Source organism: Megachile rotundata, chromosome 2 (assembly GCF_050947335.1).
Source record: "Megachile rotundata isolate GNS110a chromosome 2, iyMegRotu1, whole genome shotgun sequence".
Taxonomy (NCBI): domain Eukaryota; kingdom Metazoa; phylum Arthropoda; class Insecta; order Hymenoptera; family Megachilidae; genus Megachile; species Megachile rotundata.
In genome coordinates this window covers 19,679,170-19,694,466 of record NC_134984.1, presented here as the reverse complement: position 1 = coordinate 19,694,466, position 15,297 = coordinate 19,679,170, and the positions used below count along the sequence as shown (strand labels likewise).

At 29.9% G+C, this 15,297-nt stretch overlaps 3 protein-coding genes across 6 annotated transcripts; 2 read left to right on the top strand and 1 right to left on the bottom strand.

Annotated features, from left to right (window-relative positions):
• The first annotated feature begins 532 nt into the window (after positions 1 to 532).
• On the top strand, positions 533 to 9,051 carry app (Palmitoyltransferase app). 4 transcript variants are annotated; one of them, XM_076541541.1, is made up of 11 exons: positions 544 to 1,010; positions 1,139 to 1,456; positions 1,539 to 1,699; positions 1,820 to 1,978; positions 2,052 to 2,189; positions 2,262 to 2,416; positions 2,497 to 2,614; positions 2,695 to 2,807; positions 2,899 to 3,001; positions 5,187 to 5,341; positions 5,418 to 6,597. In XM_076541541.1, the coding sequence occupies exons 2-11, from the start codon at positions 1,308 to 1,310 to the stop codon at positions 5,421 to 5,423; spliced, it is 1,257 nt and encodes a 418-aa protein (XP_076397656.1). In that variant the 5' UTR covers positions 544 to 1,010; positions 1,139 to 1,307; the 3' UTR covers positions 5,424 to 6,597. The 4 variants fall into 4 exon arrangements, 3 of the variants coding, with proteins under 3 accessions (XP_076397656.1, XP_076397659.1, XP_076397648.1); XR_013041079.1 differs by lacking the exon at positions 5,418 to 6,597 and having other exon boundaries at positions 533 to 1,010; positions 2,899 to 4,479; positions 5,187 to 5,411; XM_076541544.1 differs by lacking the exons at positions 5,187 to 5,341; positions 5,418 to 6,597 and adding an exon at positions 9,020 to 9,051.
• On the bottom strand, positions 6,435 to 9,312 carry LOC100879651 (protein odr-4 homolog). The gene is made up of 7 exons (XM_003706897.3): positions 9,071 to 9,312; positions 8,578 to 8,757; positions 8,118 to 8,492; positions 7,850 to 8,032; positions 7,467 to 7,680; positions 7,217 to 7,399; positions 6,435 to 7,138 (listed from the first exon to the last, which is right to left on the bottom strand). The coding sequence occupies exons 1-7, from the start codon at positions 9,164 to 9,166 to the stop codon at positions 6,963 to 6,965; spliced, it is 1,407 nt and encodes a 468-aa protein (XP_003706945.1). The 5' UTR covers positions 9,167 to 9,312; the 3' UTR covers positions 6,435 to 6,962.
• A 177-nt stretch (positions 9,313 to 9,489) lies between these two features.
• On the top strand, positions 9,490 to 15,156 carry LOC100879540 (DNA (cytosine-5)-methyltransferase PliMCI). The gene is made up of 11 exons (XM_012293367.2): positions 9,490 to 9,921; positions 10,001 to 11,869; positions 11,938 to 12,555; positions 12,636 to 12,974; positions 13,047 to 13,198; positions 13,270 to 13,604; positions 13,686 to 13,797; positions 13,875 to 14,024; positions 14,098 to 14,264; positions 14,346 to 14,586; positions 14,666 to 15,156. The coding sequence occupies exons 1-11, from the start codon at positions 9,798 to 9,800 to the stop codon at positions 14,879 to 14,881; spliced, it is 4,323 nt and encodes a 1,440-aa protein (XP_012148757.2). The 5' UTR covers positions 9,490 to 9,797; the 3' UTR covers positions 14,882 to 15,156.
• Positions 15,157 to 15,297: the final 141 nt, after the last annotated feature.

The window sequence follows — 15,297 nt, the reverse complement described above, 5'->3', positions numbered from 1 at the left end:
TGTTAGGATCGTCACGGATCTGTTCCTGATTATACCCGAAGATGGCGTTCATAGTGGGATTCTTCGATTTTCAAGATTTTGTTTCGATGTGTGCAGGTGTACGTGTGACGATGACTGCATTGCGTCGACGACCCATTTTGTAATAGGAGCAATAAGTTGTACACCCTCCTTCTGTTAAATAATCAATCTTATCTATTCGAAATGAATTATAATTCTTTCCTACTCAAAACTAATAATTTGTATAGATATTATTTTTTCTCTTAATATGACTTTGTCTTTAACATTATGTTGAAACATTTGTAACATTGTTTAAGACGTCTTTAAATAATTTATTCCTTAGAATCTTCGAAATATTTTCGATGTACCGCACAATTTTGTAAACTCTTACAACTGAAAATGTAATTCTTATATGTCTAAAGTAGTGATATTGTTTTATCTGTAACTTTTTAATAAGTGTTCGCGTTTAAAATCAAAATTAGTTTTGTATTAGATCACGTGGCAATAGGATCACGTGGCGCTTCTGCATACTCCGTTAGAGGGAACCACGGATAATCTTGAGCAAACACAACGGCCAACAATCTTTCCTTGTAAATACATACGCTATTGTCATCGGACTAAGGTCGATTGACCAAAACGATGCCACGGCTTCCCAGATCATAATGTACTTTGTGGATTTGAAGGTTATATCGAAAGTACACAAGTGTTTATATGTCATATTAAACTGACCTAGTTTATACATGAAATTTTGCTTGTGATTTTCTTGAATTATGATCTTGTGAACATTTTCGAAATCGGTACTCCTTGTAAGACAGTGACGATAATGTTTCGAAAGTGAGTTCATGGCTGTTTTTAGAACATAAAAGATAGGGAACGAATGCATTCGATTTCCTGAAAATGCGAATTTTTACAAAATATGAATTTCATTGTATTTTCAACAAACAGAGCAATTAGGTTAAGTTGACGAGAGGTGTACAATTTTCTTCAACTGCTGTAAAAGTTACATTTGCATGGTAAAGTAGTTTTTATTTGTTTAAAATAAAGTGTTTATGAATTATTTAGACGGTAGATATTCGAGATTCAAGTATTTATAAAGAATATCTTTCATTGCTAATTTCATTGTCCATAATATCTATTACAGTTTAGTGAAAAACAGAACAGTAAGTCAAAATGAAATATGATCATCCAAGTTTTTGGATGCTTGCATTAAGTAAAGATTGTATGGCCCTAATGAATCATGCGGTGCAAATTGGGCATTATGTACTTGTATATATGAACGACGCGTAAAGTAGTCTGTTTACTTCTGCAAGATGCCACACATTACACGAAAATGGGAACTTTTCCCTGGTAGGAATCGATTTTGTTGCGATGGTAGAGTAATGATGGCACCTCAAACTGGAGTCTTTTATGTGACTGTGTGTCTCATTGCCGGAACAAGTGGATTATTTTTTGCTTTTGAGTAAGATAATCTTTTTGTAATTATAATTCTATGCATATATATCAGAAGAACAAAATTTTAATAGATTCATACTTTTTTTTAGCTGTCCATTCTTAGCAATTCATATAACACCTGCTATACCAGTTATTGGTGGTTTATTGTTTATTTTTGTAATGTCTGCATTGTTCAGAACAAGTTTTAGTGATCCTGGGGTTATTCCAAGGGCAACACCTGATGAAGCTGCCTATATTGAAAAACAAATTGGTACATATGAAATATAAGAAAAATAAATACATAATTTTAAAATTCATAATGTTATAATTTTAACTAATTTTATTTAGTATTAAAATTAATAAAAATTATCTTTTTACATGTTGGCTAAAGAGGTACCAAATAATGGTAATTCTAAAATGTACAGACCTCCACCTAGGACAAAAGAGGTATTAGTAAAAGGACAGCCTGTAAAATTAAAATATTGTTTCACTTGCAAAATATTTAGACCACCAAGGGCTTCACATTGTAGTTTATGTGACAATTGTGTAGGTATGTATATTTGTTAATTACTCATTACGAAAGTTACTTTTATGAATATACAAAAATATAATTATCATTTTAGAGAGGTTTGACCACCATTGCCCTTGGGTTGGAAATTGTGTTGGTAGAAGAAATTACAGATATTTTTATGCTTTTATTGTGTCCTTGGCATTTCTTTGTGTTTTTATATTTGCATGTGCCGTTACACATTTGATAATGCGTAAGTATCAATTCAAAAACTGGAGAGTAACTCAGAAATAGTTATAATTTGACCTTAAATTAATGATTATAGTTACAAGAGATGATAGACCATTTCTAGAAGCAGTAAGATTAACTCCTGGAAGTGTTATTGTAGGAGTTATATGTTTTTTCTCTATTTGGAGTATTCTTGGCCTTGCTGGTTTTCATACATATTTAACTACTAGTAATCAGACAACTAACGAAGATGTAAGTATTGTAAAATTGAAAATTGTCAACTACATAATTTTAAAATGTTAAGGCAGTTTCAAAATAATTGTCATTTCTAGATTAAAGGATCATTTTCCATTAAAAGAGGGCAAGAAAGTTTTAATCCTTATAGTCAAGGAAATATTTGTGGAAATTGTTTCTATGTATTGTGTGGACCAGCACCGCCTAGTTTAATTGGTAATTTTTCATTTCATTTTTACCGGCATGGATTCTGTAAACGCAAACACTATTTAACGCGAAACTATCGATTTTTGTAGATCGAAGAGGTATAGTAACACCCGAATACCGTGCAGAGCAAGAAAAAGTTAGCGATGATAGTGTGATTACTAATAATAAAACATATGGTACAGTGAAAATTGTGCAACCACAGGTATTTGGATGTTTATTGAATTTACATTAGTTTACTCACACCATGTATATTTTTTATTTATATAAAATTCTTTTGTTTTTTATCGTTGCAGTCTAATGGAGCAACTGTTCAGGCAAATCCTAGCCCAGATCTTACGGGTTCTATGAACAATCTCGTTTCTGGTCAACATTCGCCACAAATTGAATCGATGAACGGTGAGTTAAGCCTTTTAAGGCATACTATCCGTTACCCCGAGGATCTTCCGAAGTACCCACGTCAATATATCAATGATACTTACGTTCCAACATATCCCCTACAGCATTGTTTTCAGGATTCTGTAAAACATATAAAATATGATACTGATAGGGGAAATCCAGATTTTCAAAAATATCCATGTAGATGCGAGGAAAATATACATAAATATCCTCACAGGTGTAGAGAAGAGTATCACAGATGTTCGGATAATAATTTATTATATGATCAGTGTGTCGGTGATCAGAAATACGGTATCGATCTTCAAAAGTATCCACAAAGGTACTCTGAAGATCCGATACGGCATAAAGTCGACGATAAAAGTATTTATACTGATCTTCAAAAATTCCCGCAATGCTATTCGGAAGATCCATTACGAATTTCTCAGTCTCAGCAAACTCTTAAGTATAATAATCTAAGATGCACTGTTCATGGATTAAAATATCCGATATCAAAGAATCTTTTGCCGACTGTTGTTATGTCTCGAATATTAGGGGCTGGGGGGATGCCAATTATTGGCCAAGCTGCAATTGGACTTGCAGTGAACAGATTTGGTTCAGGACCATTGACCAATACTTTCTCTTATGCTGAAAATTCTTTATGTCCTAGCGACGGTACTGAAGAAGATCTTTTAAATCGTAGATTTATCATGAGTTCAATGAGTGACAATGATGATATTTAATATTTTTCATAATAACTGCATTTTTAAAAATAATAATATAGCTATTGAAACGAAACTTGGATAAACGGCCATAGAGTATTTATTAGGAAAATTCTTTTAGCGTGTTAAAATCAAAATAACATAAGTTTTAATGTTTTAATTGTTCATTATTAGTAGCTTACAATATACCAACCTTTAAATATGTATGTATATTAGCAAAAATAATGATATATAAGATAATATACATATATTAGTAACATTAACAAAGATAATTACTATTATCATGGTTGTTCATGTTTCATCGTGCTATATCTTATACAAATCTTTATGAATGAAACACATTCAAGTTGAATTTGATTGTTATCAACAGAGATTTATTTATTTTTCGACTGTTCAATTTGGTACTGAGCACATGGATATTTTTTTTAAAAAAAAAGAAAGAAGATGTTAATATCCTTGTTATCGTGGTATATATCTTGACTGAAAAAAAGGACTGAACTGTTAATTTCATTGCAGTTTTCAATACTAATATGTGAACATAGTTACTTGCTTTTATAGAACGGTTGTATTAGTGATATGTGCTATATTTAATTTCATGAGTTATTTTTTATACTAATCTTTAATACGGTAAATTAATCTAGATGTAGATCTGATTGATTATTATGCATATAGATTTACATTCTTTATTGTTTAATCATATTTCTACATGATTGAATAAATTGTATTTCTTTGTTGTTTAAAATTACGTCCTGTTATCGAGGGCTCAGAGCATACCGTTTGGTAAGTTAATTTTGTTTTATTCCATTCATTATTGTGTGTATGTTTAATATGAATGAATTGGTATTTATTAATAGCTGTCAATAAACACTTTACACTCAATGTGTATTTCCGACACTTTTAAAGACACTAATTTTAGAATGTTATATCAATTCAAAGGTTTATGGATTGTGACTAATTTATTAGTTTATAATTATCTGGAGTTTTATTATGGGCACTGGAATCATGAAAATACGTGTATATAAATATACATATGTTTGTAAATGTACAAACAAATACGCACATATTTAATGTATAAATTTAGAAGGATATTTTACAATTTTATATCTGTATGTTAATACAAAAAATGACATACATTGCAAGACAATTAGTACATAACTTTTTCATTGTCACTTTTCACTATTTTAATTGGACACTTGTATGGATAGGAAATGCATTTATATGACACAATGCCTGGGACATTTATTTTACCTATTGCAGTGTAGTGTCAGTTTATTTTTTCATGCAACAAAGATACACAGCCAGTGCTGCACTTTTGCAATGAGTTGCATAATATAGTTTTTTGTTGCTAATGAGCGTTTATAACGGCTTTTCATGGAAGTTTAATACCAATTATTGAAGTTCTAATATTTTTCGTACATTATACATGAAATGTATATAAATTTCAAATCGTTTAGATTATGTGATTATTGTTAGAAATTTGTTTTTAGGTAGCACCACGAACAGTGTGAGCCAACTTGTTACCAATGAAGTACCACTAGCGTCACTTAATATAGCTCCAATTGATATTGATGAAATTGCTCCGCTACCTCCTCGGCAAAGTGTTGTGGTTTCGTCCACGTTGGATACGTCCTCTATACCTTCGGTAACGGTAACAACACCTTTGTCTGCATCCAGACTTAGATTGTTACAAGATACCACTATGATAGAATCTGCTTTAGACTTAGATTCGTTGGAAGACGCGAGTGTTGGTAGAGGAAGTCAAGCAGGGCTTATAAAGATGGGAGCAGTATAATTATTAAACTTACACTTTTTATCTAATTAGATTCATCAATTTTTAAAATCACTGACGCTTATTCAGAGTAGTGCAGGTTAAATCATGTATTTTGTTTGAAATTCAATATTAATCATGTACTTTATGATGTACAAAAATAGTATAAGATGTAATTGTTACATGGTTTGCAGTCAATTTGTATAACTTCATTTATATAACTTTATATTAATTGAAAATTTGATAAGACCTTAATATTTATTTTATTTAATCTGCACTATTTATTCATTACATTTATCATTGTTAATTCCATTCCAGCCATTTACATCAATTTTCTTCATCATGTGAACTTAGTAAATGAGAATATTCTCTACTTGCAATGTAACAGTTATGTATAAACGAAAGATTATGAAAATATGGTGACTTACCTACTATGATATTCTTAATATTATAAATAATTATACAAAAGATACGTGTGTTAAGAAAATTGTACTACTTAATTGTTCTAATATGAATTTATACATTTTTTTTTTTGTTAACACATGCTCCAATTCTTTCATTTTTATAACAAAATATATTAAACTAACAACTTTCACTTCCAAGGAAAATAAATTCTATGTTTAAGTTTTAATTTAACATTGAAATGTTACAGCTAAAAGATAGAACTTTTATGAGCTAATTATGGACTATTATTTGATTTTAATTTTTCATATTGGTCAAATATTATATATTTTACTCAATTTACTATGTACAGTGTAAAGAATTTTGTAAATACAGGAATTTTTATAAATTTTAGTACAGGTTTGCAAGTATTTAAAAAATTCGTTAAAAGAATGTGAATTGTACCAAGCATTTAAAAAATATAAGTACCACTGCCTAGTTTACGAATAACTCGTGTATCAACATCGCATGTCATTATTTAATTTAATGTAATCAGGAAGTAAACATTATTTATATAATTATTGTAAAAAAAAAAAGAAACGACGCTGCTGTCATTTTATCTTATAAGGTTTGCCATTATATTGATTTTGGGAGTATTGCCTTTTTGTACATAATATGCGTGTATGATACTCTATGTATATATTGTGTAGATGTTATTATATTAAAATAATATACTAAAGTTAAAAATATATTAACATGTTATATCAAATTATACCTACTTAAACAGTCTTCAATTTTAAGGAAGTTATTTTGAACATATAAAGATTCTTTTTATTCAATCATTTGTTTTAATCCATTGTAAACACTTACAAAAATATTTAATCGTAACATAAAATATTTAAATGAAATAATTAATATGTAATGTATTTATAACATTTATATCTTCTATAGTACATATCAATAATTTAATACTTTTACAGAATAATTTACAAACAACGTGCTTTTTCAAAATTTTAATGTATATAAGTATATGCATATGATAATATCACATTTATTTATCATCTTTGCCATGTTCAGATTCTATACTTTGAAGTTCAACATAAACCCATACTTTTTATACATCCGACTTCATATTAATAAAATTATGTATTATGATAGAAAGAATCACAATTAAAATTGCAATACTGAAACCTGTGAAATATATTCTAGCTTTGTAACTTCCAGATGTATCTTTACTAAGATCGGTTGGTTTCAGATCAATTTCGCTTTGACAGTAAAATTCTGTAGGATCTGTTTAACAAACATGTATTACAGTATATGATCAAAATATATAATTATTTATATTATGTATAGTTATATAATATTTACCGGCTTGGAGCTCTATATCCTTTTGAACATTACTTTCTTGAACTTCTAAATCAAGAAGTTCTTGTAATGATAAAAGGGCTTCTTGAGGTCCTTCACCAGGAAACAAGTAGTCTGATAATGTTATTTTACTTTCTGGTAATGCTATTAATACTCTTCTTGGAGGTTCGTGTAATGTTATATTTTCTAAAATTAAATATGAAAATGGATAAATATTTTATCACACATCTCTTCAGTAGTTTATCAAATGTACCTTCTGGAGATCCATTTTCTTCCTCAATTAAACTATCCCAATGCATTTCTAATCTACTTGCTAAGGATCTTATAATATCTTGTTTTATTGCTGTGTTAGCTTCTTCGATATTTGCTTTCTGATGAACAAAAGTTCTACTCACTAATTGTCCTATAAGTCGTATTGATGCACTGCATGGCTTTGTCCTTATATCCAAGTTAATATCTTTCTCTTGCTAATAATCCACAAAATAAATTGTGTTATATCTATGTAATGAGTCATAATGTAATTTTAATGCATTTGGTAAAAATACTTTAATTAATATTTAAAATTTTATAGAATAATATCATTAAAAAATTTAAAAGCCATTAATTTTATTAGCAGCAGTAGATACAAATACTTACACATGGAATGTATAAATCAACCTGTATAAGCTTATCATTAGCATTTTTTTCATTGTTTTTACATGTTTTATCACCATTTTTGTTCTTATTAATTGTTTCCAATGTATCCTCTGATGATCTAATTTCTCCTTCAATGACAATAAGAGAAGATTCAATTACATTTGATACATTTTTTAAAATATCCTGTAAAATTGAATTATCCTGTTATTTTTTAATGTATGCATTTTATATAAATATTGGAACAATGTCTGTTTTACACAACCAATACCTGTAGTTGTTTTTTAAGGGTTTCTGGATCTTTATCAGCAGCAATAAGAAATAAACGATCAAAATCTACAAGAGCTTCAAGCTGATGCCATTTCGTTGGTTTTGCTTGAAATTTCCATTCTGTTGGTTTTAACATCCCAGTCTTATTAGTTTCCACAGATTTACAAGTATATTTTTGAGTAATGCTATTTAAACTTAAGATAAGATGCTCTTCATTACTATTTCCACAAAGATATTTATTATATGATAAATTTTTCTGAATTGCTGCAAGAATAGATCTAAACTTCTGTATATTAGTGTTATTATTCAAGGCATCTTCTGGACCAACAATAAATGTACCAAGAACTTGCATTCCACCAGGTAACATTCTTGTAACCTTTAAATTAAATTAACATATTAATACAGAAATAAAAAATGTTTAACATTTTAGCTTTTAATTAAACATATAAATGTTGACATACATGTTTTGCATGATCTGCAACCCAATTTTCTGGTATATCTTTCACTGATTTAATATAACTTTCAGTAGAATCTTGTTGAGTATTAGTTGTAGAACTAATCAATGTTTCTTCAACTACATTTTTACCAAGCGGAGGTGGTGTTTTTGCTAGATGAACGATATAATCTTTTTGTCCAGCACTCTGAAATTTTACTTCCAATATAGATAATCTTCAATATATTATAGAATTATACACTGCAATGGTAAAAAATGACCAAATTTTAGATTTAAAATTTTTTAGAATTTGCATATTATTATTGGGAATGAATTTCTTTTCCGCTCAGTTCTAAGATTGATCATTTTTTATTGTTGCTCATTAAATTGCGCAAATAAATTGATAAACATTCCTAGAGAATATTATATACATATTAGTCAAAATAATATTGCATTATTCTGATTAACAGGTGCATATGTTAAGTGAGTTGACATTAAAATGAAACATACAAAATTCGAACCTGTCCCAAAATTAATCCTATTGTATATTCATCTGGTTTTGCTAAAGATATTAGGTAAGTATGAAGACGTTCTTCGGCATATACAGTTCGCCCCATTATTTCAAATACTTCGTTTTATTACGACTATACCGTTATCACTAATGACACTACAACACAGTACACGTCCTCCGTTCAATCACTGACTGTTTAACGAAAGACGTATCCATCAGAATTATCATATAGCATATAGCGCTGCTATCGCTTTGTCATGTATAATACGTAGCCGGTCAACCATTATTTTCAAATGTATAGAAAGCGATCGTAGTGCCCTCACTTTATGGCAAATTTTGGAAACACATTTAGTATATATAATATTTTTCAAAATTGATAGATTGTTGCAAATATATTTAAACTATCTTCAGCAACATTTTAAATCGTGTAATTAAATTTTTCATATAATACAAATTCATAAGAATTAATAATAAAAATGTCTGTCCTGTAATGGAATGTAAGTGTAATGGTCCCATGTAAATAAGGTTTGAAAGATTTTGGCGGTACAACCAGCAATATCATGTCTCGTACTTAAGTGTTTTCTATTTAGTTGTGAAATTATAAAGAAGCGTGTTGGTTTGCAATTATTTCTGATGTTATATCTTACTTACATTTGTTGGAGTTTGCACAAGAAGAATTGACATTAAAGAAGGACGATAAGTTGTGCACAAAACGTTAATAATCAGTTTTATTCAATATGATATCCCTTAGCTTACGAAATGCTGGAACTTACGAGAGAGAGGAACAAACAAAGGTTGAAGATATAGAAGTACAACAAATATCTTTAAATAATTGTATCGTTGACGAAAGTGAAAATACAGGTAATGTATCCCAATGTATTTTAATAAAAATGTAGCGCAGTTCTAGATAATAAAATAAAATTTAATTTTCACTCTCTAGTGATTGAAAATATGATAATTCAAGAAGCAAGCACTGATAGGAGAAAACTACGCAATGGAAAATATGTCAATGTAGAAATATCTAGCTTAAATAAAATTAATGGTGATACTACCAAACATCGTTCACCACAACAGAAGATTCAATCAAGAAAATCCAGCAAAAGAAGAAGTAACGAAACCGAAGTTCTGGAAACAAAGGTTCCTATGTTAGTAGAAGATAATACAGTAATGCCTGATATATCAGATACTAAATTAAAGGATGAACAAGAAGATTCAAGTGATGAATCTGAAACTAATACACTTAAAAAGACCAAAACAGACAATAATAATATACCTATAAAAGAACCTATAATGCTGCAACAAAAACCTATTAATGTCCAACAGAAATGTGAATATTGTTGTCAAAAATTAACAAGCACAGATATCAAAATATATCCTGGTCATCCTAATGGAGCTGTAGAGGAAATGATTGCATTGACAGATCCTAAATTATCTTTATTTACAGGAGAAGAAACTATGTTTTATGAAGGTGATGAAAGGCCACAAAATAAAATAACTCATTTTTGTGTATATGATAAAAATGGACACTTATGTCCTTTTGATACTGGTTTAATTGAAAAGAATGTTATACTTTACTTTTCTGGTTACATGAAACCTATCTATGAAGAAAATTCATCTCCAGAAGGTGGTATGCCTACAAAAGATATAGGCCCAATAAATGAATGGTGGGTGTCAGGATTTGATGGTGGCGAATTAGCATTGATAGGATTTAACACACCATTTGCAGAATATATATTAATGGAACCAGCTGAAGCATATGCACCATTTATGGATTCTGTGAAAGAAAAAATCTATATGAGCAAGATAGTAATAGAATTTTTACTGGACGAAATTAATCCTACTTATGAAGATTTATTACATAGATTGCAAACCATTGTTCCACCAAAAGGATTATCTAGGTTCACAGAAGATTCTTTGTTGCGTTATGCACAATTTATTTGTGATCAAGTTATTTCCTTTGATGCATCAGCAAGACCAGAAGATCCTCTATTAATTACAAGTCCATGTATGCGAGCATTGATAACACTTGCAGGTGTAACATTAAAGAAAAGAATTGCATTACGCAGACCCCACTCAAAAGATCAAAAGAATAAAAAAGTTACTTGGACCAAAGCCACTACTACAAAATTAGTCAATAATATGTTTGAAACATTCTTTTCTGATCAAATAGCCACAAACGGTAATAAAGAAATAATGGGACCAAAAAGACAAAGATGTGGAATATGTGAAATTTGTCAACAACCAGACTGTGGTATCTGTGCAGCTTGTAAAGACATGATTAAATTTGGTGGATCTGGAAGAAGCAAGCAAGCTTGCAATAGAAGAAGATGTCCAAATATGGCTATACAAGAAGCAGATGATTCAGATGCAGAAGATGATGATCTTAATGATATGCCAATGGAAAATACGAAGATCACTCAAAAAATGATTTTAAAAGAATTTAAACATGTAGAGAAAGAAATTACATGGATAGGAGAACCAGTTATAGATGATGGTAGAAGAACATTTTATAACTCAGTCATGGTAACTGACGAAGAAATAAAAGCAAATGATTATGTATTAATTGAATCAAATGATCCTACTGTTCCATTGCAAGTAGCTAAAGTTATGTATATGTGGGAGGACAAAAGCGGTGCTAAATTGTGTCATGCAAATTGGTTTAGAAGAGGCAGTGATACTGTACTTGGTGAAACATCAGATCCTTTGGAACTGTTTTTACTTGATGAATGTGACAATGTACCATTCACTTCAATAAAATCTAAAGCTACTGTTCTTTATAAAGCCAGTCCCAACAATTGGAGTGAATTAGGTAATTACACTATTTATTATTTAAAATATTATATGTTATATACATAATATTTATTAATTATGTTTCAGGAAATACGGATATACCATTAGAAGATGAAATACAAAATAAAGATGGAAAAACATTTTTCTATCAAAAAAAGTATACCCCAGAAACAGCTCGTTTTGAAGATCCTTCTCCAGATCCTATTTGCCCACGAAAAGAAATCAGTCATCGATTTTGTCCTGCTTGTGTGCGGTTTACTGCATTACAATGTTACTACACACCAAAGGTTTTTGATCGGGGAGAAGAAAAAAGTAATAAAGAAGTAATATATAACACGGTAAAATATAAAGGCGAAGATTTTACAGTTGGGACAGCTGTATTTTTAATGCCAGGAGCTATAAAGTATAAATATACATCTATAAATCACATTTCTACGAAACCAAAGAAAGGAAAGGTAGATGAAGATATGTATCCTGAATATTATCGAAAATCATCAGATCACGTGAAAGGATCAAATTACGATACGCCTGAACCATTTCATATTGGTTATATAAATGCAATATATGCAACAACTAATAGTCAGTTAGTTGCATCCTCCGAAATATGGATTAAAATAAATAAGATGTATCGACCAGAAAATACACATAAAGGACTTACACTGATGCAACAGGTTGATCTTAATATGGTGTATTGGAGCGATGAAGGTAAAATATTATAATAGATATATTCATTCATAAATTACATACACACATTGATATATCTAATTTTAATTTAAACATTTTAGTTTGCGACGTCAGATTTTCAGATGTGGCAGGAAAATGTTATTTGATGTATTTAGAAAATCTAGATCAATCTCCAGAAGAATGGACTGCTGCTGGCCCCAATCGTTTTTACTTTTCACAAGCTTATAATGCTTCAGAAAAAACTTTTGTTGATCCGCCAAATCATGCTATGAGTATTGGAAAATCTGGAAAAGGGAAAGGAAAAGGAAAAGGGAAAGGAAAAGCAAAGTACAAAAATAAACAGTTAGATAATGATAATAAGAAAATAATTAATAAACCTGTAGATTATTGCACTGTACCAAAAAAATTGAAAACGCTAGATGTTTTCGCTGGTTGTGGTGGTTAGTGTAAAACTTAATATTTTCGTTTTTTAAGTATTGATTGCCTTTTTTAAATTAAAACTTCGATTGCAGGATTATCCGAAGGATTGAGACAAGCTGGTATTATAGACAATCAATGGGCGATTGAAAAAGATGAACCAGCTGCATGTGCGTATCGACTTAATAATCCTAATACAACAGTGTTCTGTGAAGACTGCAATGTACTTTTGCGAAAAGTTATGAATGTAAGTATAATTATTATTATAGACAAAGAAAATTCTAACAAAAATATACACATACGAATTTTATAATGTAGGGCGAACTTCGCGATAACAATGGACAGCGTTTGCCTCAAAAAGGGGAAGTAGAATTATTATGTGGTGGACCACCTTGCCAAGGTTTTAGTGGCATGAATCGTTTTAATTCACGGCAATACTCATTATTTAAGAACTCTTTAGTAGTATCATGTTTGTCCTATTGCGATTATTATAGGCCAAAATTTTTTATTATGGAAAATGTCAGAAATTTTGTATCTTTTAAAAAAAGTATGGTACTCAAGTTAACATTAAGGTGCCTTGTACGAATGGGTTACCAATGCACATTTGGTATTCTACAAGCTGGAAATTATGGTATACCGCAAACAAGGAGAAGGTGAAAATGAATTTATGTACATTAGTTACATGTTTATCTTTTATTACTTAACGTTTCTAATCCTTGATTACACATTTTTAGATTGATAATATTAGCTGCTGCTCCTGGAGAAGTTCTTCCAAAATATCCAGAACCGACTCATGTGTTTAGTAAACGAGCATGCCAATTAAGTGTTATTGTAGATAACAAAAAAGTAGGATACAATTATTATTTGCATTTCAATTATGAAATTGTCTATACAAATTTCTTAATATTTTTATTTTTTGATAGTATTCATCGAACTGTGATTGGACAGAGTCAGCGCCGTATAGAACAATCAGTGTTCGTGATGCGATGTCTGATTTACCTAATATCCGAAATGGATGGAATAAGGAAGAAATTGCTTATGGCGATGAACCAATATCTCACTTTCAAAGAAAAGTAAGTTGCTACATGTTCATGTAATATTAATATAAAAATATTTGTTTATTAAATATTTCACATTTATTTATAGATAAGACCTAAAGAACCTGATGCTATATTAAGAGATCATATTTGTAAAGATATGGCACCTCTCGTTGAAGCACGAATAGCACATATTCCAACTGCAAGCGGATCTGATTGGCGAGATTTACCAAATATTGCAGTACGTTTAAGTGATGGAACATATTCAAAAAAATTGTAAGTATATTTCACATCTAAATCCGTATATAATGCAGCTTAAAATTTTTAAACAATAATAATAATATGTTTATGTTACAGAGAATACACGCATAATGATAAAAAATCAGGTAAAAGTTCTACAGGAGCACTTCGTGGAGTATGTAATTGTTCTGCTGGCAAAATATGTGATCCGATGGATCGACAATATAATACTTTAATTCCTTGGTGCTTACCTCACACTGGAAAACGTCACAATCAGTGGGCAGGTTTATATGGTAGATTAGAATGGGATGGATTTTTTGGTACTACTATCACTAATCCAGAACCTATGGGTAAACAGGTACATGTTTATGTTTTTGTATTAAATCATCCTGTATTTAATGTTCATTTGTATATTAAATTTCTTAATTTGTTAATAGGGCCGCGTTTTGCATCCTGAACAAACAAGAGTTGTGAGCGTAAGAGAATGTGCCAGATCACAAGGTTTTCCAGACTCTTTCCGATTTTATGGAAATATACTCGATAAACATCGTCAAATCGGAAACGCAGTCCCACCACCATTAGGTGCTGCTTTGGGTCTTGAGATTAGGCAATGCTTAAGGACTGAAAATATTGATCAATCAGAAAACAATTAAATGATTTTAGCAATTGATAACATTTTAAACATCGTGATAATTAAATATTACACTCAAGTTTAATACTACTACAATAAGTTATAGATTATTTTTTTATCTACATGTATTTATCATAATGTGTTCAATGAGAATATGTAGATGCTTTTATTTTGTACATGGTTAAAAGTATTATGTAATACTTACGCAGTATGCAGTATGCAATACTAAAATTATAAAATGAAATTAAGAAGTCATAAGCAGTATTTTAAATTAAACGATTAAAATCTAAATAAGCCGTACGTATTGCGAGTTTGGTATATGTACATATTGTATCTTTTTATAAATATAAGTTGAAGATAACATTTATCAATTACTTTTAGAAAAGAAACTATGACAAATAAAGTTTTCAGACAACCTAAGGAATGTTACAATATAAA

What these genes read in the sequence shown, in the direction of transcription:
- app (XM_076541533.1), top strand. Translation starts at nt 1,308, where the DNA reads ATGCCACACATTACACGAAAATGGGAACTTTTCCCTGGTAGGAATCGA. An exon ending in GGATTATTTTTTGCTTTTGA is followed by an intron (nt 1,457 to 1,538) that starts GTAAGATAATCT and finishes ACTTTTTTTTAG; the next exon opens with CTGTCCATTCTTAGCAATTC. An exon ending in TGAAAATTGTGCAACCACAG is followed by an intron (nt 2,808 to 2,898) that starts GTATTTGGATGT and finishes TTATCGTTGCAG; the next exon opens with TCTAATGGAGCAACTGTTCA.
- LOC100879651 (XM_003706897.3), bottom strand. Translation starts at nt 9,166, where the DNA reads ATGGGGCGAACTGTATATGCCGAAGAACGTCTTCATACTTACCTAATA. An exon ending in CCCTTAAAAAACAACTACAG is followed by an intron (nt 8,033 to 8,117) that starts GTATTGGTTGTG and finishes TCAATTTTACAG; the next exon opens with GATATTTTAAAAAATGTATC. An exon ending in AGAAAATGGATCTCCAGAAG is followed by an intron (nt 7,400 to 7,466) that starts GTACATTTGATA and finishes ATTTAATTTTAG; the next exon opens with AAAATATAACATTACACGAA.
- LOC100879540 (XM_012293367.2), top strand. Translation starts at nt 9,798, where the DNA reads ATGATATCCCTTAGCTTACGAAATGCTGGAACTTACGAGAGAGAGGAA. An exon ending in CAACAATTGGAGTGAATTAG is followed by an intron (nt 11,870 to 11,937) that starts GTAATTACACTA and finishes ATTATGTTTCAG; the next exon opens with GAAATACGGATATACCATTA. An exon ending in GGAACATATTCAAAAAAATT is followed by an intron (nt 14,265 to 14,345) that starts GTAAGTATATTT and finishes TTTATGTTACAG; the next exon opens with AGAATACACGCATAATGATA.